This window comes from the organism of the source record quoted next, unplaced genomic scaffold, assembly GCF_019419815.1.
Source record: "Pyrus x bretschneideri cultivar Hongxiangsu unplaced genomic scaffold, Pyrus_bretschneideri_v1 Contig22, whole genome shotgun sequence".
Taxonomy (NCBI): domain Eukaryota; kingdom Viridiplantae; phylum Streptophyta; class Magnoliopsida; order Rosales; family Rosaceae; genus Pyrus; species Pyrus x bretschneideri.
The window spans coordinates 5,249,714-5,274,073 of NW_025999524.1; the positions used below are offsets into that span (position 1 = coordinate 5,249,714).

Here is a 24,360-nt window from a genome sequence, read left to right on the forward strand (position 1 = left end):
CATAGGCGGGTTTTTTTTCCCTGTCAATTTAATATTTTAATACTTTTGTTCTATTTTGGGAATAGGCTTTACTAGTCCTTTTACAAATACATCAACCAAAATTTTTCATCTCAAAATGCAATTTTTACCAGGTAACTTTAACGAAAAGCTCTCGGTACTGTTTATTTTAACAAAAAACCACATTTTTACACTAAAAAGTCAATCCTGGTACTATTGACTTTACCCTTTATTTTGTCATTATCGTTAAAACTCAAAATTTTCAAACCATTTTCATTAGTTTTCCTTTTTTACTAACCTTCTTTGACGAGAATATCCCCATTATTGTGTAATAATAATATTGTCTTGAGAATGTATTTATATTATGTCGATATAAGAATAATTTTGTCAGATTGGACAAGTAGATATTACACTATAATAGGAAGGCCATTTTTGGTTTGTGAATTTGTAAAGGGCTACTAAGCCCAAAGTGTGCAAGTTTTTTATTTTCATTAATATTGATTCTGACTTTGACAAATGGATCATGTTTGTTTATCATGTTATCAGTACGTGTCGTCCCAACATGTAGAAGGAATTTGAAATTCAACCTTGACTCATATCATTCGTTTAGAACATTTTCTTTTTTGGCGAATCGAACTTAAAACTTCAATTGTAATTTCTAACCATGTACTGAATTCATCTTTTGAGGAACATCGTTATATTATTGTACTAGGATTACTTAGCTGAAAAATGGCCGGCCCTTTCCGAGGTTTTTAATCCTGAATCTGGGAAGTGCAGAGTTGTTCCGCATCCCCCTTGGCTGTTGGTAAATCTACCCCTAGTCCTGTCCAGTTGCCCACCACTACTCCGCTTTCGGGCACAAGCTTGCGGTTACAATTGAGTCGTGCATGTTGGACGCTCGTGAAGAGGAATGGGTGCCATAGGACATTCAACATCGCGTATAAACCTCTCCCTAGTTTAGCACAATTCAAAGACCGACTTTTGTCCGTCAACGGGAATTAAGTGACATCCTTACTTATCGGTTCGATTCATATGTGCATCGTTTGTTCTTCTGGCATTCAACACTCGGAGTTGTGGCGTCTATGTCCGGTGGTGTTCTCAGACTATCCCGACAATCAAGTCCTCCGCTCTATCAAGGGCAAAGGAACAAACTAATTCGGTAACGAATTATCCATGGATCTTCCCACCGATTATCATGAGTGATCGTTCAGATAAGCCTGATGTAAATTGGAAGGAGGAAATTCTTCCTTGGCTGGATAGGGAATTTACAATGCCTGGCGTTCGGAGTGTTGGGCGCGTGGAAGGGAAGCGATAGCAACTTGAGTGGCCATACCAGTCAAGATGATCAGAGTCGTGGAGATGGGCAAAGGCTTCAAGACAAGAATCACAGAAAACGCTGTTGAACCATAGACATTAATCTTGTTCTAGCTTTCAATAAGAATTCACACAACATTATCGACCTGAGTATTATACTTGTCAAATGAGCCTTGAAAAGAACATCAGAAAACCATACCTGAATCGAACGCATCATCCCTGTTGAAATATCTGATGAGAGCAAATCGGGTGTAGAATCAAGAATATGGAAGATAGAATGCACAGATGCAGTAAGCATCTTTGAAAAAATCCTCCTCGTATTTAGCCACCACATCCCTGACTAGCAGGCAATTCGCAAAGCTAACACGGAAGAAATATTGTGCATCTTTGCTATAATTACAAGTTCACAATCATGCCTAGACTTCTTATGAAGCCACGGCCAACTCAGTGCCTGGTTTTTCTAAGAACAGATCCCCCAAACAACAAGCTCCATCCAGAGACCTACAGGGTAAGAAAGCAACCTAATTCCAATGTCCTTCTGAAAGAAAATGGCTTTCCACTTTTCAAACAAGCAGCGGTCTGCTCCCTACAAATGGAGAAGGTCGTAACTGATACATCATGAGTGTCGGGATGACCCAGCTCAGGGATCTTAACTCTAAGCTAGGTTGACTAGAACACTTCACTGCAGACAACGGCAATATGTGATCAACACAACCAACCACTGACCTAGACTGCGAACAACCCTATTTTCCTTAACCAGCCAGCTAGATTAGATACTTAGCCTCTTTGCTTAGCAGGTGGCCAAGTTCCGGTTTTGTGGCCTCCTTCTAGATTCATACCGCTATGCCTTCTACAACTCTAAAAGAACATACTATGTCTTCCTTCCGTCAGCACAAGCTTAACGAGTGGACGGAAACAAAATTTTGAGGCTAAGAACTGAAGGAAGAGACACAGAATGCGAGAGACATAGCCAACCCCCAATAATACAAAGGCAAAGTATAAGCCACCACACGGATCGTGCTTATCGTCAGTCTATGCCACCTTAATCTCTAGTCCATCTACAACAACAATTGACCAGAAAATGCCAGTCAACTCTGTTACGATCAACGCCTAAATGGGGTATTACTCTAAACTAATAAATACACAAATTACAAGTTATCTCCAAGTAATCTAAACTCAGTCCCCTAAAAGCAAAATTATAAAATATAATAGATGAAGACTCAAATATTGAAAAGATTAATTATACTAACAACATTCCCAGAAATTCAGAGACATATTAGTAATTTCCAAGTGCCAGATTAAAAGCAAAACCCTAGTGGCTAATGCCACAAAACTATAACATCACATAACACAGAAATTCGAAAATCCGATATAAAAGAAGTGCAATTAACCCAATAATCTCTCCGTCGAAACACAAAATAAAGCTAAAGGCTTGGAAATCGAAAGGCAAACCGAGCGGAATCAGTCGCGATTCTTCAAGCGCTCGACGCGCTGGTTCAACTGCTCGATGCGGACAACGAGGTGGGTGACGGTGTAAAGGAGCCAGTAGAAGATCAAGGCGGCGGCGATCAAGAGCGCGTTGCGCTGGCTCTTCATGATCGACTTCTGGTGGCGGAGGTGCTCCGAGGGAGTGCAGGAGTCGCCTTCGCAGCTCGGGCGAGTCTCGTACTTCCAGTAGATGTCCATGAGCAAGAAAAGGCAGAACGGCACCACCGAGAGAAACGGTTTGAGGAGGTTGCGGGTGACCGTGACGAGGCCCTTGCGGAGGCCGTCGAGGCCGGGGATCGTGAGGAGGACCACCATGATCGCCTCCGCGGCGGCGGCGTATCCGAGGACAACCCACTCCAACGCCATCAGATCTCTGTGCTGCTCGCTTTTCCGGTTCTGGTTTTTTGGGAAATTTCAGAAATATGCTTTGCTTCGTCTCTCGATTTCTCTCAGCGCCTTAAACTGGGCCGATAAAATTGTTGGAGGACCGGGTGAGTAAGTAAAGGCTGGCGAAAATTCGACACGTGGTGGCTCGTTGCTTGGACTGGTGGACGATCGTGATACAGGTGGAAGCGATTTGCAATTAGGCCCCAAGTTTTTGGTTTTTTTAACTTTTGAGTCGTTTTGACCCCAATCCATGTCTTCTGTGGTCAGCAAGGCCCAACCCAAATTTTTGGTATACTTATTGTTTTCGGCTTTCAGTTTGGTTCTTTATCTGTTAATTAGTTTTGAGTTGGATGCTTACGTTTCATAACATACTATTCGTCCAAAATCCTCACTTGATCTCACGTGTCTCCGAATAAGAACTGCCCACTGCTCCGCTTGTTGAGTACAAAAGATTTTACACCTACGGTCTTATGTTAAGAGTTTTTCGCATTGAATGACAAAAGTCTAGCATGTTATTGTGTAGTATTTCATAACATACTATTTATCCAAATCCTCACTTGATCTCATGTGTCTCTGAATAAGAACTGTCCACTGCTCCGCTTGTTAAGTACAAAAGATCATACACGTACGGTCTTGTGTTAAGAGTTTTCCACAACGAATGACAAAAGTCTAGTATGTTATTGTGTAGTATCTCTATATGACGTGTTTTTTTTTAGTATGCATCAGTCTATGTATCGAGAATTGTTAATATTGAACTTTAACTCTGCATTCAACTCTCTATTCATTCAATGCACGTCATACACCGAAACATATAGTTTTAAATTGAACATCAGTGCGTTGAGAGAGAAAAAGAGAGGGGGGGGGGGTGTTCGGCAGCTTCTTTGTCATTTTCATATCTTGAACACGCACATGCACAATGAGCAGTTGTGTAGTACCCTTTTGTCCCGTCCATGACGCATCACTTTGAACAAACCCCCACAACAAAAAAGAAAAAGAAAATTTTGTACATATTAGTCTAAACCTATCAATCGTAGTTGGTGATTTAACTTTAAACTCCTTATAAGATAGGTGAGCTTTTTCAATATGTCGAGAACACAACTTATTAGGTCATATTCCATGTACAATGAAAATTTTAACTATGAGATAGATGCTCTCGCTGTTGGGATTTTTTTTTTTTGGATTAAAATCTAGTACGCCGTTTAATCTTATCAATCAAAATATTCTAACATGCCACCTTAGTTTATCACAACTCTTGCGACCTTTTTTGACTGCTTTGTCTATGCCCTTTGTTTGTTGAGGACACAGTTTCTGATTTTATGCAGAATATGCTTTCATCATTCAGGATTTCCTACAGACACATATTATATTGTACACACACACACACATATTCATATATATATATATATATATATTATAATATAATATAATATAAGTACCATTATCTGATCAAGCTAAAGAAAGACTTTAGGGCAAATTCGATATGAAGGAAAAGTTGAGATGACAAGAAGAGCGCTTAGTGAGGAGACAGCACCTGAAGGAGGAAATTTCAGCAAAATTCATATATATATATATATATATATATATTATATGCATATATGTACATGGATTAACTAGGGAGGGAAGTTGGATTTTTCGATGGCAATTGTTGAGATAGTATCGTCAGAAGCTTCATAAAATTCTGTTCAATTAGCATAGGACAGAAATGAAAATTCATAAACCCTATAGGGGCTAAAATGCAACACCAAAAGTAAGCAAATAATGCAAGAGAGAAAGGAGGGGAGAAGATTCTGCTTTAGTAGCACCCTAGTCCTACTCTTATTTCTTAATTATTAGCCAATTGAATCCACGCCTATTGTCCTTTTAAAATATTAGCTGGTGCATTTTATATCAGAGAACTTTGCCTTAATCATTGTTGCTTAGGGCCATCATTAAACAATGCTTATATACACTACTATCTTCTCTTAGATAAGTTTTTCAGTGTGACTGTCACTTTGCTAGTACCACCAATCCACTCATATTATAACACGTGTCTATATTATTAATATTACACACTTAGATCAAAGTTGCTTTGTACTCATGCTATAATATGTGGATTAATAACACCAGGTGACGATCTCACCGTCACACTAAAAAAAATAGTCATTTTCTTGACGAGTACTTTGGTCTTGAATGTTAGGCAGAGAATGCACAGTTAAATATGAGTTGGTAGATTGCAGAAAGCTACTTTGCTTATATGAGATTGAAGATTGGAATTGCAGAATAAATAAAATTTGAACTTGGCATGAAATCTTTGAACTTTTGGTTGCAGTATCAAAAGTTGCCCTCTGTATAAAATCTAAAAAGTATCAAAGTCCCATAACACCCAACAAAAGCAAAAGCATCACAAAGAAGACTTTTACCAGAAGTTTATGCTAGTTAAACACGTAATTAGTAAACAATCTAGCTAATTAACATTGTTAAGAGCAGTTAAGTGGGATTAAGAGTAAAGGAATCTTTGTGCTTCTTTTTTATCTTATTGATCAAAGTTTGCATTTCACTTGTTTTAAGGTTGCCCTTTATACATCTGTCTTTCTATCTACCCTCACTGCTTCTTTTGCAAAAGGAAATACGCCAGAAACTACTACATCAGAGAGAGAGAGAGAGAGAGAGAGAGAGAGAGAGAAAGAGAGAGAGCAATGGAGGGCGAGATAGAAAGAATTTTGACGCATAAAATAAAAAGGAGACACCGAAAGCCAAATAAATACCAGGCTTAGCTAGGAACACTTGCTCTTTCATCCAGAACCGTTCACAATCTGCATTTTATTTATTTACAACCTGCATAGTTTGTAAAAGAGTTTAATTAAGAATTACGATCTTGTATAGTATTCACGGGGAAAGAATTTACATACACTTCTCCAGATATCACAATGATGTTCCAAACTTAGTATACGATGCCATGTGCAAAGTTAAAACACGTGATATTATATTATTGGTTCACAACATTAAAGTGCATATACGTCTTTCTCGTGCATTCGGACTTTGAGAAAATAATTAGAACAAGAGAGAGATCTGGTTTCTACCTTTTTCATCGCCATACAATTTTTTTCGGAAGTAGTAAAGAAATACGACGAGTAGTGCAACTGCTGCTATAATTCCAATGAGTATTGCAAGTGTCTTCTCAAGCTCATCGTTGTCGTCATCGTCATCGTCATCAACATCATCTAAAGCAGAACAAAAAGAAAAAGGAAAAAGAACATCAAACACTTTTTAAACACTTTAGCTTTATGCACGTACAGCAAACAGAATAAAGTAATAATTATGCATCGATCGATGACTAATATGGTGATTTGATCAAATTAAGCTTGATCGGATTGTGTGTGTATGCTGTATTTCATTAACTGAGTTGTCTTTTAATTAACCAAAGTCTAATCAGATTAGGCAGCCTTGATTACTTCTGGCAGGAGGAGCAAATATTTCTTTAATTTGCAGTATTAGTGAAGTAATTCGAGTAAATTTGGATATCACTACTGCCATACTGTTGAATTTTTTATCTCAAATTTCTGGCGAGACAGAAATTCAAAGTGGGTTGCATTTATCCCATTGACATGTAAATTAAAAAAGAAACTATGAGCTTTTTGTTACACAAGAAAGTCTTATTATTTACAATATAACAGTCTTCGGGCATCTTTGCATTTCTTTATTTTTATTTTTATGAGGTTCGGCTAACGAGAGCTGCTATTAACACTCAAGAATTATTATGGACTCATCCTTGTTAGAAAAAGAGTGCATAACGATTATTTTGAAACGTTAATAGCAATTTTCCAGTCCAACTTAACATTCATCAAAATTGGTCTCATAAACCGCAAATCTATCATACATCAAACTGAATGTAACAACCACTCTGAAAAACAAAGTACTTGAATATTCCTAATCACCACCGAACACTCCCTTAGCAACACGCACACACAACACAAGCATAATTAATTAATACATCAAACAAACCTAATCACTAATTAAATACACTAATACACAAAAAGGGAAAAAGGAGAGAATAATCAGAAGAAAAGTGAATTTACCAAAACAACCATTTGGGGCGCATATTTCACCCGTAATTAAATGGGGTTATTGGGAAACTCAAATTCTTCATTTTAACCAGAGGGTAAATAACCAAAAACCAGAAAGTGGAAACCACCATCCGGGGTGGCGAAACATCTTACCATGACCGCCGTGCGAGTGATATCCACCTTCCGAGTAGCGGACGTAGCACTTAGCCAAGAACATGTCGCCCCACGCGCTGGTCCCGCACCCGGACCTGAGCTGTCCGACGGCTTCCGACAGACAATCTTGGCACTCGCTCGTACTCAAATCCCCGACACACTGCGCCACGCCCTGAACACTCCCCGAGCCGCTGACTCTGTACGGCCTGTAAGTCCCATCGCTGGTCCCAAGATATGCCAGCACGGCATCCCGCTTGGTCAACGAATCCGAGTCAAACCCAGTCGACGGCCCACATTTCTTAACAACCACGGTCTTGTCCTCCACCCCTAAGAACGTCGCGTTGTCGTACTTCACAAAGCAGCCCTCGAGCTGCAACGCGCCACCGCAGGAGTCGAGGCAGAGGGTTCCGAGTTGACTCACCGACCGAGCGACGCACTGGGAGCAGTCAATGTTGCTGAGGTCGCCGCGGCATTGGAAGAGGCCATATAGGGTGTCCTGGGAGCCGGCGGAGCTGCTGCCGGGGAAGGTGAAGTTGTTGTAGGTGGAGAACATGGCTGAGTTGACCAGGGAGGTGAGGAGCGAGTTGACTTTCGACTCGTAGGGCGAACCCGGGAGGTATTTTTGCTGGGAACAGCCACCGAAGACGAAGGAAGTGGTTGCGGAGGATGATAGGGTTGCGAGGAAGGAAATAGTGAGGAGGAAAACAAATACAGAAGACATCATGTTTTGATTTGTGAGGTGGTGGCTGTAGCAAGTTAGAAGAGAGAGAGAGAGAGAAGTTGGAAGAAGTAAGGCTTTTGAATTATGAAGTGTGAAGATTCAAGAGGTTGTTAATGGAGTGCTTTCAGGTAACAAATGAAATATGAATATTTGGAAAGGCATATAGACTGCAGCACTCTTTTAGTGTGTGTGTCACTGTGTGTGTGGGGGCCGGGGGGGGGGGGGGGGGGGGGGCGGGGTTTGAGGGAGAGAGGGAGGGAGGGAGGGAGGTAGGTCAGGTTGCTTAGTGGGGAATTAACGTGAGGGATTTAGAAACTTGATGAGCGTGACTTACTAACGAGTAATCTCTTCCCATGTAACAATCCAGCGTTAACTTTACGTGGTGATGTTAATTCATATATATCCTCCCACACATATTTATTTCGAACTCTACTGCCTCTCCTTATTAACTAAATGAAAAAAAATAAAAAATTACGTACATTTGATCTTTTTATACCTACTCCAACCCTTGGAGTAAAACTCAAATTTAAGGTTTTAAATCCACTCAAACTTGCTCAACCCTTGGGACAAATATGAATTGCAACGCAAAACTCATTTCTGGGGAAATTTAGGCCAGGCTGTCCCCCCAGGGTTAGTGGGCTGACCCATTATATACGTGTATTTTTTTTTAGTTTTATATTTATAAATTCATTAAATTCAACAACTAAGATTTAATATGATCAAATCCAACGGTAAAAAAAAAAAAAAAAAAAACCTCACGGTCTAAATTTAAATCTAACGGTTAAAGTAATTAAAACCCATAAAATGTTGGAGCAAAAAAATTATTTCTGAGTTAAAACCTAAAATTTATGAGTTAAAAATTTTAAGTTTTAACCCAAAGGTCGAAGATGATCTTATGTACTCATCCATTTGTTTATTCTTTTATCTTCTTTTGATTTATATGCGTTAGACTATAGATGGCCATATGAAGAAAAAAAATTGACGGTTATGATGCATGTGGTGTTAATTTTGCATTATGGCCATTAAAGTTAAAGCTTAGTTGGCTTGAAATTAGTGAGTATAAAAGTCAATTATAGTTGAGGTTACGGTTGACCACGGCAGCATAATTTTTTTTATTAAATTATGAGTCTGTTGAATAAAAAATTGGAAGCCCCTAGAAACATTTACCTATTGTAACTAATAAATTTGCCGTTTGGAAAGTAGCTAGTTAAAGTTGGTCCATACTCCACAATCATTCAACTGCTTCCATGGCCTCCAAGTTTAGGTGTAAGCTAACTAGGGCTTAATTATTTGGACTTCCATGACCTCCAAGCATAGGTGTGGCTTTTGATTTAGGTCTAGACATACATAAGGGGCGGCCACGATTCCCCGTCCAATTAAACTAAGTGAAAATCAGCAAACTAATAATGATAAAGTGAATCTTATTAGGAGAAGAAAAGTATTTGTAGTTAATCAGGCACGGTGATTTTCTCTGCCTTGTTCAACGTCTAATGTAATAAATTTATTAATGATTGAAAGGATGGTATGAATAAACAAAATAAATGTAGGAATCGCATAATTAATTAAGAGGTGATTAACTTTGTCACAAGAATTAGATTAGCTATCGTCATCGAGGAATCCAGTTGTTTAGTCACTAAGGTGCAAAAAAAAAAAAAAAAAACCCTAGCCAGCGTATGTACGTTATTAATTTATACGATATGATCTTTCCATATGAATATCCAAGCTCTTGAACATCTCTATTACACAAAAATATAATTAAAAAGGTATAATGAATGAGATGATTCTTTCAACCAAAAAGAAAAAATGACATGATTCTGCCTATTAAGTTGATAATTTTAAATTGTTTGCTACGTAGTGAGACATCAATGTCTCTCTCTGACCAAGTCAAAAACGAATACGGTACTTCAATTCGGACCGCGTGGTGACCCAATAGTTAGAGATGAATTCTACGCATTGTATTTCACACAATATATTTATTTCTGGTGAAGTACACGATGCTGATCAAATGAGATTGAAATGCCCCTACGAGTTTTTCCGACTCTCGAAGAGTGAATTTCTGCGTCGAATGCATCAGTTGGCCTCCTTTAAAAAATAAAAAAAAATAAAAAAAAATAAAAAAACTTTAAGGAAGAAATGAAATTTACGTACATCTTTTTATATTTTGATGGTAAATTAATGATAGTGGCCAAACACAAAACCTACACATTTCTAAATTTAAATTCAACTACCTACTTAATGATTGAGTTCAACGACACGAAACCAAAACCTTTCTTTATTGTGAATGTGAGGTACCATAATTAATATTCCCATCCTTACCGTTTTTCAAAATATTTGATATTAGAGTAACAATTAATATTTTTATATTCCATGATAACTAATTTTTATACATAAATATTTTATTTGGTTAAATTTTTTGAAGAAGGAAAAAAAGTTTGTGAATATAAGAAATTAGGCAAGTTGAACTACATAAAAATTATTGTAACATTAATTATACGATACGTTCAAAATACTGGTGATTCTTGTGCATATAAACTGTAGCTATTTGTAGTCCTGGAGCCATTTTATTTTTATAATATAGATATAAAGTAAATCGACCATGCTCCCCACGCCATGCGAAAGCAATGCACAATATGAAAGACAAATGAAATGGATTGATTTCAATGTACGTGTTTTGGACAAGAACAATCCTTACTATTATTATTCCATCCTTTTTTGTTACGCAAATTGACCGACTAATCCAAGTCCTTGTTAAAAGAAACTCGCAAGTGGCGTGTGGGAAAAGTAAGCGAACAAAAGATGAGATGGAGATGCAACACACAACATGCAAGAAAGAGAGAGTAAAGAAAAGGAAGGTCCCCTTCAATAATATAGTAATAATATGGTCAAGTTTCTTGGTTATAAAATAATAAAGTGATGGGTTTTGTCTTCCATCGATCGCTTTTGAATTTTGATGTGGCCACAAACGCAATACATAAGATAATAAGGCTTTTTGCCTCAACCATCCGACCAACTAATTGTGACTTTGCCCCTCCAGATAAGATTTCCCAGCACCACTGCTTGCGTCAATGTCTTAGCTTCAATTTCTTTCTGTCCGGACTCAGTTCAGCTGGCCACGGCCAACCCTGCCGATTGATCATGTGCAATGGTTATGGGTGTAAACGTATTATTGAAAAGGTAGCACATGTTTGTTCCCCGGTTTGATTTAGAACGTAAATCTTATATTTTCGTTCAACTGATAAAAGAGCTAGACTGTTTTTGTTACACATAATGAAATTGAATCTTAAATTATTGTAATTATGATTGATTTCTCGTTATTTGCGCTGAAAAGCGCTCATTTACAAATATGAGTTTGATAGTGTGAGTTAGTACCATTCATTATACAATAAATACATATTTGTCTAAAACTTATTCGGGTCACTCTCTATTGGGGAGATGGTCAAGAAGGTGTGTAGTCACTAAACAGAGACCATTCATTGTACAATAAATACATACTTATCTAAAACTTATTCGTATGGGTCACTCTCTATTGGGGAGGTGGTCAGGAAGGTGTGTGGTCACTAAACAGAATTTAAATGGTATTATTCAGTGTCCAAAATAAAACTGCATTATTCATTGGAGCATTGCACCAACATATTAAGGCAAAAGCCTCAACCCAGATTTTATGAGGCCCAAAACACCAGATTGACCTCCGTATCACAGCCCATATTTTCTGTCATCCATGAGCCTGTACGAACAGAATTGCCATGGATCAGGCATTCTGTATTAAGATATGGGTAAGTACTGTAGAAAGTTCTCTTATGGATCTTGGTTAGGCAGCGTGCGTTCGAGTAAATTAAGGAACTGAAACACAAACAGCACTCTTGTGCCAAGTTATGTCGGATTGGATTAACTCATAAACTAAGTTGGATTGGTTTAGACTAGATTAAGTTGGACTAATTTAGTAAAGCATTTGGTGCAGTATCGGACCAAAAAACAGGATAATTAATGAACTATAATATTATATTAATTAATGCATATATAGCAATATTTTATATTATTTAATGCATATTTAATATTTATTCACCTCTTATATTCCTGAAAGACCACCTCTCGAAGTATTTTTTTTCTTTTCTTCTCCTTTTGGCTCCGCCCCATTTCTTCTTTCCTCCCTCTTTTTCTTGCAAAACGCAGGTGTAAAGCTCATCACAAATCCTTCTAAACAAGCTCATCATCTTCACCCTCTTGCTGCGGTTAAACATCTCCACCTTCCTCATCCTTTTTTTCCCAAAAAATTTCGGATCTCTCTCCTCCTTCTGATACATGCGTTGGCTTCTTCGCCTGCAAAGCTATCTCAAAATTTTCTGGCAATGGGTGGATTTTGAATTTTGGGGTTGGATTTTGTTGTTATTGTTTCACGTTATTTTTTTGAAAAAGTTTTGGTGGTTGGATTTTGAGGTTTGGGCAATGGGTGGAGCTTTGTTCCAGATACGGGCGGTGATTAAAGGGTGTTGCAGAGGAACGCTTGCAGACGACACATCCTGTAGAAGATGCAGCGGGCAAACGGAGCAAGTTTGGGGACGGGACTAGCAATCCCATACTTATTGGGGTCATCGCTAAGACGACCTAGCGAAAGACTTAGTCGGTGCGAGTCCAACTTAGTCTCATTAAAGGTAATCGTATCAAACACCGGCTAGCAGTCCAATCCAAGGAAGTTTATTGAGAGGGCAAACAAATACCCCCTTGATGTACCGAAACAAAGACATATCTGCAGATTATAATATTTTACAGTTTCCATGTTCAACTCAAAAATAGATCATTCGCTTAGTACAAAACATTGACATTTCAGTAATCAACCTAGGTTCAGTTTATGTTCAAGTAAATTCGTAAAAAGTTCATACGAAATTAATATCATTCCTATTTCAATTCACATAATTTGATAAACAAATCAACATATAATATATTTACACACTTGAACAGACGAACTAACAAACAACATCCACAATCTCTAAACAATATCAACATACACTGCTCAATATAAACACCGTTATACTTCCGATTACCCACCGGGCACGGCTAAATGGACAACACCAGACTATACAATCTGCCAAATTTTTTCAGACAACACTGCATCAAGAAAAAAATGAAAAATAAAAAACTCCCAATATATAACTCGTCTCGCTTGTTTCCCACGGTTCATCCACATGTAGGAAATACCGTTGAAACAAAGCCAGTAATTATTAATTAACTTGTTAAAAAGCTTAGGAACTTATTAATAAATCCAGCATGGTTGAATAATTATAACGAATTACTCTTTCTTTTTGTCTCCGCCGGAGTTTTCCTTCTCCATGCGTTCAAACAAGCTTCCATCGTAAACAGCTCTAACTGTATCCTTGTGCAACAAACCATTTTTGTCCTTGCAAAGCACATATAAGATCTTCCATTCTGTATAGGCAGCAAACCTGCATTTTATATATTCTCTCATTAATTTCGTTCTGTTTTCTAATTTATATTTCAGCAGGACATGAATATATATGAGAAACTTACCATCCTGCATAATCCTTGGGATCCCTATTAGCCTTTAGCATGCCCATCAGTTCATCTGACGTCAACGCATTTGGATGCGTATGGGCATGCTTCTCAAAGATTTCTTCAAATTTCGACGGAACAAACCTGAAAAATTGTCATTGGAGAAAAACAATTAAATACAAAATACTAATGAGAAGATCCATAAAGAAATCTAAGAAATGCAAAAAGATGAAGACATAATCCAAATTCCAAAAAGAACGTGATTAGAGTAGTTGATAAGTGAAGTTATTTTCATACAAAACATGTTAAAAACATTTTATTTTTAGTTTTTTTATACGTTCTTGTTTAATTTATTTTGGCAGTTAAATTTCGTTTGACTTATACAATTCGATTGCTAGAAATATAGAGAGACGTGTAACAAGCTATAAAAAATGCGTGAAAATCATCTTCCTTTTCATACACCTATGTTTATCTTTTTTTATCGATATGTATGGATAAACGAACATCAATTGACAAAAATAAGCAAAGTATGTAAAATGAGAATTTGAATGTGTGAAAATCATTTTTTTGTTTAATAAAAACTCAAACGTAGCTTTTCAAGAAGCTCAGCTCATTTTGGAGTCCAAAAGCAAGAAATTATTATCAGGCATGTTATTAGTTTAAAATGTATCTGTAAATCCCCATTCAAATCCTCATCCTCTACTTATCAATTCCAAATGTGACGACGACCAAGACCAACAGTTGGGGAGTTCATTATACAATAAGCACTTAAGCAGAATAATTTTAAAAAATTATAAATGACTGTGAAAAATGTAGAAAAATTTAGGTGTTCATGTTCTTCTAGAGAAATTATTCAGTGTGTTAGGAACCTGATACACTAAGTGATATCATACAAATGGTTGGATTCAACGCTGAGTGTACAAGACCGTATTCTCAACACACTGAAAATATTCTTCAAAAAGCTGTACCAATTAAAACTATTTTATTATACGAGATCCGACAGACTATATTATATAATAAGAAGATTATATTATACAAAATATAGATTAATTAATCAATTAATTAATAAATAATTATACCTTCCTTCAGTATCATAGACTCCTGAGTCACTGCCATGTTTGGCTTTATGGATGTTTTTAACTTCAACTGGGAAAAGCAGAGAAGGGAACTTTCCCTGCACCAAACACAGTTACAGAAGCCACGTCACTTCCTCTGGACGTAATATATAGTATACAAATTGTAATACTAGCAAATGTGTCGACATAGACAATTAGACATAATTCACTTCCCCTAATACACTTGTTCTTTGTTTGCTTGATGCGTCACAATATTCTTATAACAACGCACATTCAATCAAATATTCAATAACATAGTGTAAAATAAACATATTTTTAGAAAAGTTGCAACCTACGTTAATTTTAGAAAGTTTTAACGAAATATTCTCAGTATTGTTCATTTTTAACAAAAAACCACATTTTTTACCTTTTTCTGGTACTATTCACTACACCCTTATTTGTCATTTTTCATTAAAACTAATTTTTTAAGACTTATCATTAGGTTTTATTTTTTTATTTTTTAATTTTATGAGGACTCCAAGAAGTAATAAATTTTGTAAACGAACGAGTAAAAATAAAAGAATTCATTTTTGTTCAGATCAATTCTAACGTATAGAACCGGAGAATTAAACCTCGGAAATTGTTACAAGTATATTGCTTTAAGGGTGATGTTAGAAAAATTAAATTTAAAGAAAAATTTGTAAATTAAATAATGTGTCATCAATAAGAATGAGCACGTTTAATAATGCTTAAATCATAATCTAATTATCAACTTCTATGTCATTTAGTTTGTAAAATTTTATTAATAAATTTAGTCTCCTTAACATTATCTTATTTTAAGCAACCGAACTAACGTAACCACGTCAATAAAATTAAAACAATTCATCCCGGCTTCTCTGGTAAGGTAAACACAAAGGTGCTTTAGTGCTAGTGCTGATCAAATCAACATTTGTCACCAGCACTATAAACCCTACGAGATATTCGCCACGTTCGATTCCATCTACAAACATGTGGATGTGAGTGTTCGAGCAAAAAATAAATGATGGGAAATTTCGTAATTCTCCACGTGCTTTACTTTCTGAACGGGCACAGCTCAGAAAACAAATATTCTGATCTGGGAACGATATTTTAATCTATGCCGCCGGCAACTTAGTCTAATGCTTTGTAGTTATAACTTTTTTCTTATTAAAAATTTTGTTACGGAGAGTGAATCGAACCTAGAACTTCGGATGCATAGGCGAATGATAACCGTGGCGAGCTGAGTGAGAGAGAGAGAGAGAGAGAGAGAGAGAGAGAGAGACCTGGCGAGTCTTTCGACTGAGGGCCGCGTTGATGAGAAAGGCACTGACTGTGGACAACATGATGCCACACCCGATCGCACGAAAACCTGTTGATATAACACACACACGCGCGCGCGCGATCACTTGTTTAATTACAAAGAGATTATGAATAGTAATGATCATGTATACAGGTTTTAAAGAAGAAAAGAAAAAAATAATTAATAAAAACCTTGAAAAGTTTCCCAAGGATAAACAATGCCATCGTGATTCCTGTCAAAGAAGGCTACATGTCTCTGCAGTACGTCCTCTTTGTTGGGTACGAATTTCCCACCATTATTATCTAGATGCATCAGCAATTTGAGTACAAACACATCACGAGGTTTATGCCAATTAATTAACATATAATTAAATTTACAACATGTATAAACCCTTTGTTTAACTCTAAGCGAAACGGCCGGAAAGTTCAAGAAAACCTAGAGAGAGAGAGACTGCATACCTTGTTGCTTACAGTTTTCTGACAGAGAAGAGGAACCCATATTTTTCAGAAGGATTGAAACTCGAGAGGGGAGAGAAGAAGGTAAATTTGATCAAATGCAATGGCGGTGAAGGAAAATTAAGAAAGAAACCGATCAATAAATCCAACCTTGTACCGAGCGGAGCAACTTTAGAGAGTTCTTTTTTTTATTTTTTCTCTTTCCTGAAACGTTCGATTCACAACCACGCAAACTCTTTATTTATATAACGGCCTAAAAGCGAACGTAAATAATTTAAATTTAAGTTTCTGGAATGGCATGGTGATAGATATTACTGTATAATTATTGAAATTTATTGTGTTGTGAAAGCTTAGCGCTGTGAATAACGTCCCAAATGGCACGCGTCCCCGCACTGGCCCTCCCACGTTGACCATAATTTCCCACAATATTATCGTTTTCCTTATTTTTATTTCTTTATTCGAATATTTATTTATTATTATTGTAATAGCACATACAACATAGACATAATCAACAACCTTTTTGGAGCGGTTATTGTGGATTGTTGTTAGAGAGTTGAAATCCTCTCCGAATGTTTTTGCTCGGAGTACAAAGATTATGAGATTTAGATCAAGTCATTTTAAACAATGCGATTGAATTAGCGTATTTTATTAGTTCACCTTACCTGAAATAAAAGAAAGAATTTAGATGTATTTGTCTTCCTTTTCAACGGTCCGAATCTTCTAATCTTTAAACTTCGAATACAGAAATTCGTTACATACCACATCAGCTTTTACATTTGCTTTTGGTTTACAGGAACAGATTACAGATTAGCTGTTACTTCACTTCCCAATAGTTTCTCAGCTCTCTTCAAGTGTGAACGCTCTTCCCATGTTATCCACGCACACATCACCTTTCACGGCGTTTTTGTTTGTTCTGGGACCTCTTTCCTCCCCTGCTCTTTCAGAAATCAGAAGCTTTCCCTCCCACCGAGTTCAAAACCACAAATGTCCAAGCGAACGCAGCTTCTTCGCCATCTGCATCAATATTACCTAATGTATTGTTTTTTACTAGTGTTGTCTTTTGCTAAGTTAAAAAAGTACTTTTTTTTCTTCTAGCAAACGGTAAGGTATACACTATTTATTTAAACTATATTCAAATTTAGGCGCAGTACAATGTTAATTCGATTAAATCCATATCACAACCTTGAGAAATGAAAGATAATTTTCATCTCTAAGTTTTATTCATACGTAGCTCGCTTGTTTTTGGATGTAAAACAGTGTCAAACTAAAATACCCAACAAGTATTATCTCTCCCTGAAACGAAGGTGATCCAGCCGCCCCTTCTAGTACGGCTACCTTATCATAACTTCTATCCGGTCACCAGCCCTACCTTGTTATAATCTCTTAGCTGTTTTTTTTATCGACCACACCTCTCAGTCTTATCTCTTTAGGTGATACGGCGATGCGGCATTCTACCCTCTTTTAAGTCTTTTCCCTCCACAAATTTCTTTTATAAATAAATGGAGGAGTTGGTGATTCTCCTTTTTCGTTGCTTGTCGCTTAACACTTAACAGCTACGAAATCCTGTTTTGGGAAATGATACTTACTTAATCCGTTTTCATGGTAGAGTAAAAGCAAATATTGACTTACTCTACCATGATCAACAACTGTTCATGCAGTCAAATGACGTTTTTTGCAGTGACGAAAAACAATCATATCTATGCACTCTGAATAATATGTATTTTAACATCACAGTGTATAATTGGTTTCACATATATAGCCCCTTTGGCTCTGGAGTTGAACATGAGTTGTTCTAATATTTGGTTGTACCAAATATTAATCATCATTCATAACAAACATCATTGTCTTGATTAGAATTTGATATCAAACTATACCGCTTCAGTCATGAAAGGAAAACAAAAGGTATTGAAGAATCGATATTTCATAGTCCATTGGTTCACATAATTACATCTCATATACCCGCATAACCCACTCAGTATTTGGAGCGGTTTCAAACATTTTCACGATACAAAATCTAAGAAGCAGCCAGTCAAATATAACATCCTCATAAACCTACGGACCCATTCATCCAATTCTGCAAATACAACAACGACAAAACACAATGCTGTCACATTCTAAAAACACAAGTAAACATTCAAGAATGCAGTGGACGTATGTACAAGTCCTCGTGACACGGTGATATCTCTCCTTATCAAGGACCTGTACTCAGCTTCTACAAAATAAGGCGGTTCATGCCCAAAGTATAAACAACGTGTGTGTAAATAACTGTAGGAAAACATCACATACACAAGACTGTCCGCCAAAACCATAAGTGATAGTAGAACACACATTACAGCTCATCGTTCCAGATGGAGTGATCCTTACTACATTAGGCAGGATTAGCACATAGATGCTCCTTAACAGGTATCATTCTACGTGTATACTACATTAAGTATCGTGTATTCGTTCAAGTCTGACCTTAGACTGATGCAACATTTCACCACAAGCCCTTTTTGATCGGCCCTTCCCTCTTCACTGCCTGAAAATACATATTCAAATATTGACTCTCCATTTCAACATGATACGAACAGAAGGAAAATAGAAGCAACTATATTCGATAAAGTAACAGTGTAGTTCTGCTAATAAAACTTAAAATACATAAAAAGGTAAAGCATGTTCAGCAGGAAACAGCAGAAATTAACAAACCTTCAGGTGGCTGAGCTAGCTTTCGGTTTTGTGGTGACATCATCTCCTTCTTCAATTGTGTCAATATGTCCTCCATCGTATATTCCCTTTGCCAATTGGCAAGCATGGGGAAAAGACTGGGTTCAACCTGGTAATTTGTCCACCCATCAGCTTGTTTCAACTATAACAAAGGAAAATATTTGTGGGTAAGAATCCCCTACCACTCCAGTATCACGATTGACACAGGTCACGTTTATTCGTGTTTGGAACCTAACAGTTGGTGGATTATCTGGATAGTCCTTTCCACAGAACAGTTTCAACTGGTAAATGCGCCCTTCGTGCACAGTCTAGCAAGAAGCAAGATCAGCAAGACATTAAATTCAAAGAATGATGTTATTTCAAGGCAGCATTCCATGATATTTATTTTTATTTTTTATTTTTTTTTAACTTACAAGCGCATTTGTGGGCAGCAATTTACCCAAAAAAGGAAAATTAAAAAGAATAAGGAACCTACATTAGGAGGTCCAATAATTGTCCCTGTCCATGACTGCATATAAATATCATCAGCATCATCCATACCATAGCTAACAGTGCCATCCCCAATTCCCTTTTCACCCCTCTCAAGCTCTTCCAGTAATCTGAAATTCCTGGGAACTACACACAAAAAAGAGTCAAGACACGTAACTACAACTCTTGCATGATTTGATAATAATGAATGCCATACTGTAACAAATAATCACGAACAACAGGAATAAGACAATTGTCTAACAAAAAGGATTAACATATCTACTTAGTGTAACAAAGAAAACCAAAGGCAGCTTCAGTCACAAATCACATCAAATTCATCACAAAATTAGAAGCTAGTTCAACAAATACAAAAAGGGGAATACCCCAGGCTTTCTCCGTTTTTTAGTCTTATATATTTTACCAATGAAACTCCTGGCAGAAATACTTTCACTGGCTTTCACTTCCTTAATAACAGCAGAGGTTCTATAAATTCATTTCAGAAGGAAATAGAACATTAGCTAAAGGTAGGTGTTATAATTTCCAAGTTGAGAGAAATGAGAAGTGTTTACAATAGTATGCCAAAACACTACAATCTTGTACTCTCTATGGAGAAACCGTCTGAGAAATGGTTATAGAAAAGTGGAACGACCCTTGTGTTAGCAGACCATGGACACTTTCTCTAGACGATAAGTAATGGTCTTTTAAAATGATCTTGGTCCTCAGAGTGCTCCTTTCCACCTCCAGAAGAGATGTAAAAACTCATACTAGCTTGAAAAGTTTGAGAAGTAAATTGTAATATATGGATACCCAATCAGATACCATTTTTAGAGTGCTTTACATAATGTTAACACAAAAGACGAATAATCATGTCTCATATTAGAAATTACATTGCCTCCCGTGTAAGAGAAGGATCATGTCTCATATTAGAAATTACATTGCCTCCCGTGTAAGAGAAGGATGCTAAAAATTTATGAGGCATTTGTTTTGGCACTGGTGAATCTAATCTCAATCAACTATGGAGTTATGTTCAGCAAGAGGATTGTGGAGGAACTGACACATTAAGAAGGCAGAATAATGGGCAACCGTGTTTATAGGAGAGAACGGAGGTTTCTTTAATTTTCTTTGCAAGGAAGTGCATAACAATTTAGGCAACCATTCACAGAGGAAAATGCTTCAAAGAAACAGAAATACAGGGAAAAAAAGAAGAAGGAAGGGGTGACTAAGGCACAACATGACTTCTGAATCTATATCTTGTCACACTACTATTCGCCTCAAGAATAGTTGGGTTCTGTTAATCCATATCTTATTTCTTATAACAATTTGGAAACTTTTTAAGAACTTTTTGTGACATCAAGGGTCAAAGTTTCCAAATCAAAATTTTCGGCCAAGAGGAAAGATAATCCAAAATCATTGCCATTCACATAACATCACATTAGCCAGCCCCAAAAAACTTGCACTAGCTTCACTGATAAAATAGCATGGGTACCGTAGTAATTAGTGAGGGGTTAAAGATGAACCTCAAAGGCTCAACTGTACACGTTAACGTTAAATTTCCACCGTCGATGCAAACTTCATCATTCCTTGTCAAATTAGATTGGAATGATTCGATCCTTGATGGACACTTTAGGCATCCCAACATTGATTTCATAAAAACATCAATTCGCACAAGTTCATAACCCAAAAAAACCAATCAAGCTCACAACACACCCTATCATTCAGGACAAAGCAGCCAAATTTGTAAGCAAACATAATCAAATTAATCCACTTCACTAGGTTAACAAAACAAACAAGAAAATGCAATTTAGCTCAAACAATTAGATCATTCAGGAACAAAATCAACATATAAAAATTAATCTGCGACAAACTTCGACGAATGCAAAATTAACTAAAAAGGTGAAAAATCTAGGGTTTTGCGAGGCTCACCGACGACGCTTGATCCTTCGGAGCACATTTTTTGGACGTTGAATTTGCAGAGTCCGGATTACGGTGAGATGAGGAGAGAGAGTAGCAGAGAGGTTACGATAATGGATTGAAGACTGTAGGAAGTCCAATACGGTTCGCCGAGGGCAAAGTCACGCATGGAGAGAAAGGATAAAAAACAGGAAGAAGCAGAAGAGAGGAGGAGGAGGAGGATCCGAGTCGAGTATTCCTTGAGCTGAGGGTCTACCGTTATTTTTCTGCACCTGCGCATCTCAGACGTTCATCAGTCACTACAATAGAATTTTCCATTATTCCGTACATTTTGGACGAGTCGGTTGAAGTAAGGCCGTAGATCTGTGGCATTTGAAAAGATGGGTCCCCCAAAAAATGGAGGAGAACCGTTCTAAATGTTTTTTTTTTTTTTTTTCACTAGCATTCTTACATAAATGTACACACATTTTTTTCTTGTTTTTCACACTGAACATTTCGCTACCGACACTAAAATTATTCTCTCGTAGCTTTAGTGAATCACTTGATTGCTAATACATTTTCGGTGTCATGGAGCTAAACTAGTGAACTATTATGTTTTATTCTGTCTTTTGTTTCATTTGATCAAATTCAATCTAACGATAAAAAATATATAAGAGTGTGTGAGAAACGAGAATAAATGTGTACAAATTGTAATTTTAGGTGGTAGGATAATGCATGTGACACATTCCGACCTAGATTGATGCATGCTGGCCGTCACGCCCGGACCGGGATGCGACAGCATGCATATCAAATTGTATTTTTTAATTTTTATTATGGTTGGATAGTCTTAGTGAAACTACCGGACGACAGCCAGGGACAACGAAATCAAGCCCAAAGGACCAATGCCAGCAAGGCAACGTGTAAGCAGTGAACAAAGTAGGAGGCCCACGCAAAGAAAAGTGAGGTGGAATACAAAGGAAAATGATTTCCTCAAGCCTATTTTTCATATCAAGGCCACGAAACGAAAAAAAAAAAGGTCGAATTAAAAGGAAAATTATTTTCCCACGCCTATTTTTGGTATTGATACCATGCAAAGAAAAGGAACGTCAAGTTGAAAATTATTTTCGGACACCCATTTTTATATCGACATTTTTCACTTTCATAAGGTTGACATTTTCTTTTGTTCAATGGACGTTAACATTTTTATTAAAATTTAGAATGCTTCAGGTGTACAGAGGTACTTCTATTTTATTTTTTTTCCGTATATTTTTATTGGTTATTTCAAAACTACTCACACTAGATACAAATTTGTGTGATATTATTGTGTTAGCACTCAAAATCGGGAGGTTAATCAAGACCAGGATGTTAACAAAGATCAGTACGGTCAACTCTTGATGAGCTCGAGATAAAGATTTAAGTAACTGATAACAAGGTTTAAGTAGTTCACTCTCAAAACTGGACTACATCCATTACAGTGCTCTGTAAATATTTGATGTGAATTACAATAAGTGCTCAATAATAATGTGATGTTTCTTTTCTCTTGCGAGTCAAACTGCTTATAAATTGTATTCTTCCCTCTTATATAGCCCTTAACGAGCCCCAAAAGTCTTGTGCTCTTAAGTGCTTCACAGTTATAGCATTAAATGAACTAAACGCGTAGATGGCTACTCCTTCATCGTTCAATCCACACATGGAGATGAAGTGACATTTGAATTTGAATTGTGAAATATATATTATTTTAAGGATTTAAAAGGTCCTGCATTCACATACTGAATTGTGAACACACATGAAAACGATATGATTGTACAACACATCAGTTCTACAATATTTTCATACAAAAACCAGCCAATGACAATTATATATATTTGTGTGTGTATATTAAAACCAGTTTACATACAATAAGATACAATTATTGTAATTACAAATGATAAACATAATAAACATAATAGAGGAACTCCCTTTCTCTTTAATTTTCTCCTCTTGGTAAATGGTACTATTGCTTCTTCTTTTTTAAAAAAAATTGGACAATTGATGGCAAGCCACGGTTATCCACCATTTTTTAGGGCCGAAAAAACTCACATAAGCATTTTAGCCTCTCTTAACGTAAATAGTACTGTTGCTAGGTATCCTTGTTTTTCACTCTTTCGGTCCCGTATCTTCCCCGTTATTGTATTCACAATTATGTTCACAATGCAGTTATTTTTCAGGCATTCATTTCCATGTAAAAAAAAAAATCAATTAAAACCTGTCAACCAATTAAAATCAAATAAAATATATAATATGCTTATATTATAACTTGATTTGGTTCACATCTTGAAATTTTATGATCTAATATTTTTTATACGCTCCAAGAGGAATGCCAGTAAAAAAAAATATCAGTGAAAGAATCTCAAATATAAACTTAAGACCTCTCAATTTAACATAGTGAATTGTCCTGCTAGCTCCTGTGGTAAATGATACACCTATAATCTGTTGAATTGCAACTATTTTGTTGTTGTTGATGCTTCTAGTGAATTAAACATTTACAAAAATTGATCATCAGTATTTAATTTTAAACCTTTAATCAGATATGTATAGTGTACATCGTTACAATAAAAAAATTCTTAAATTGGGAGGCAATAATACTGTTAATGCTTAAAACTAATGAGGTTAACAAAGTCGAGAATGGTCGTGAGTCGACCCTTGGTGACCTCGGAATATATTTTATATCTCAATTTGTCTAAACCCTCTTAAGGAGTACTTGTCCTCATTATACAGGTCATCTATGAGCCCTCAACTCCTTGGGCTCGAGTCTATCACTTCCTCTGAGTCCTCTTAAGGAGTACTTGTCTGACCCCACTTTACTTGTCCCTCCACTTTTTAT

The 24,360-nt window shown here is 36.6% G+C and overlaps 4 protein-coding genes across 6 annotated transcripts; all 4 read right to left on the reverse strand.

Annotated features, from left to right (window-relative positions):
- Positions 1-2,536: 2,536 nt before the first annotated feature.
- Positions 2,537-3,270, reverse strand: LOC103943064. Its single transcript, XM_009353259.3, has one exon. It carries the CDS (start codon positions 3,163-3,165, stop codon positions 2,773-2,775), a length of 393 nt encoding a protein of 130 aa, XP_009351534.1. The 5' UTR covers positions 3,166-3,270; the 3' UTR covers positions 2,537-2,772.
- Positions 3,271-5,669: 2,399 nt separating this feature from the next.
- On the reverse strand, positions 5,670-8,304 carry LOC103943063 (plasmodesmata-located protein 6). Of its 2 annotated transcripts, none has more exons than XM_009353258.3 (3): positions 7,383-8,299; positions 6,246-6,386; positions 5,670-6,000 (listed from the first exon to the last, which is right to left on the reverse strand). In XM_009353258.3, the coding sequence occupies exons 1-3, from the start codon at positions 8,104-8,106 to the stop codon at positions 5,990-5,992; spliced, it is 876 nt and encodes a 291-aa protein (XP_009351533.1). In that variant the 5' UTR covers positions 8,107-8,299; the 3' UTR covers positions 5,670-5,989. The 2 variants fall into 2 exon arrangements, with proteins under 2 accessions (XP_009351533.1, XP_048440604.1); XM_048584647.1 differs by lacking the exon at positions 5,670-6,000 and adding an exon at positions 7,060-7,064 and having other exon boundaries at positions 6,312-6,386; positions 7,389-8,304.
- A 4,761-nt stretch (positions 8,305-13,065) lies between these two features.
- On the reverse strand, positions 13,066-16,700 carry LOC103943062 (probable peroxygenase 4). Its single transcript, XM_009353257.3, has 7 exons — positions 16,440-16,700; positions 16,173-16,283; positions 15,965-16,050; positions 14,688-14,782; positions 13,627-13,752; positions 13,392-13,541; positions 13,066-13,206 (listed from the first exon to the last, which is right to left on the reverse strand). The coding sequence occupies exons 1-7, from the start codon at positions 16,477-16,479 to the stop codon at positions 13,197-13,199; spliced, it is 618 nt and encodes a 205-aa protein (XP_009351532.1). The 5' UTR covers positions 16,480-16,700; the 3' UTR covers positions 13,066-13,196.
- A 1,641-nt stretch (positions 16,701-18,341) lies between these two features.
- LOC103943061 (ubiquitin-conjugating enzyme E2 variant 1A) lies at positions 18,342-21,761 on the reverse strand. 2 transcript variants are annotated; one of them, XM_009353255.3, is made up of 6 exons: positions 21,531-21,761; positions 19,615-19,754; positions 19,322-19,447; positions 19,122-19,248; positions 18,894-18,954; positions 18,342-18,510 (listed from the first exon to the last, which is right to left on the reverse strand). In XM_009353255.3, exons 1-6 carry the CDS (start codon positions 21,556-21,558, stop codon positions 18,501-18,503), a joined length of 492 nt encoding a protein of 163 aa, XP_009351530.2. In that variant the 5' UTR covers positions 21,559-21,761; the 3' UTR covers positions 18,342-18,500. The 2 variants fall into 2 exon arrangements, with proteins under 2 accessions (XP_009351530.2, XP_048441215.1); XM_048585258.1 differs by having other exon boundaries at positions 18,342-18,954.
- Positions 21,762-24,360: the final 2,599 nt, after the last annotated feature.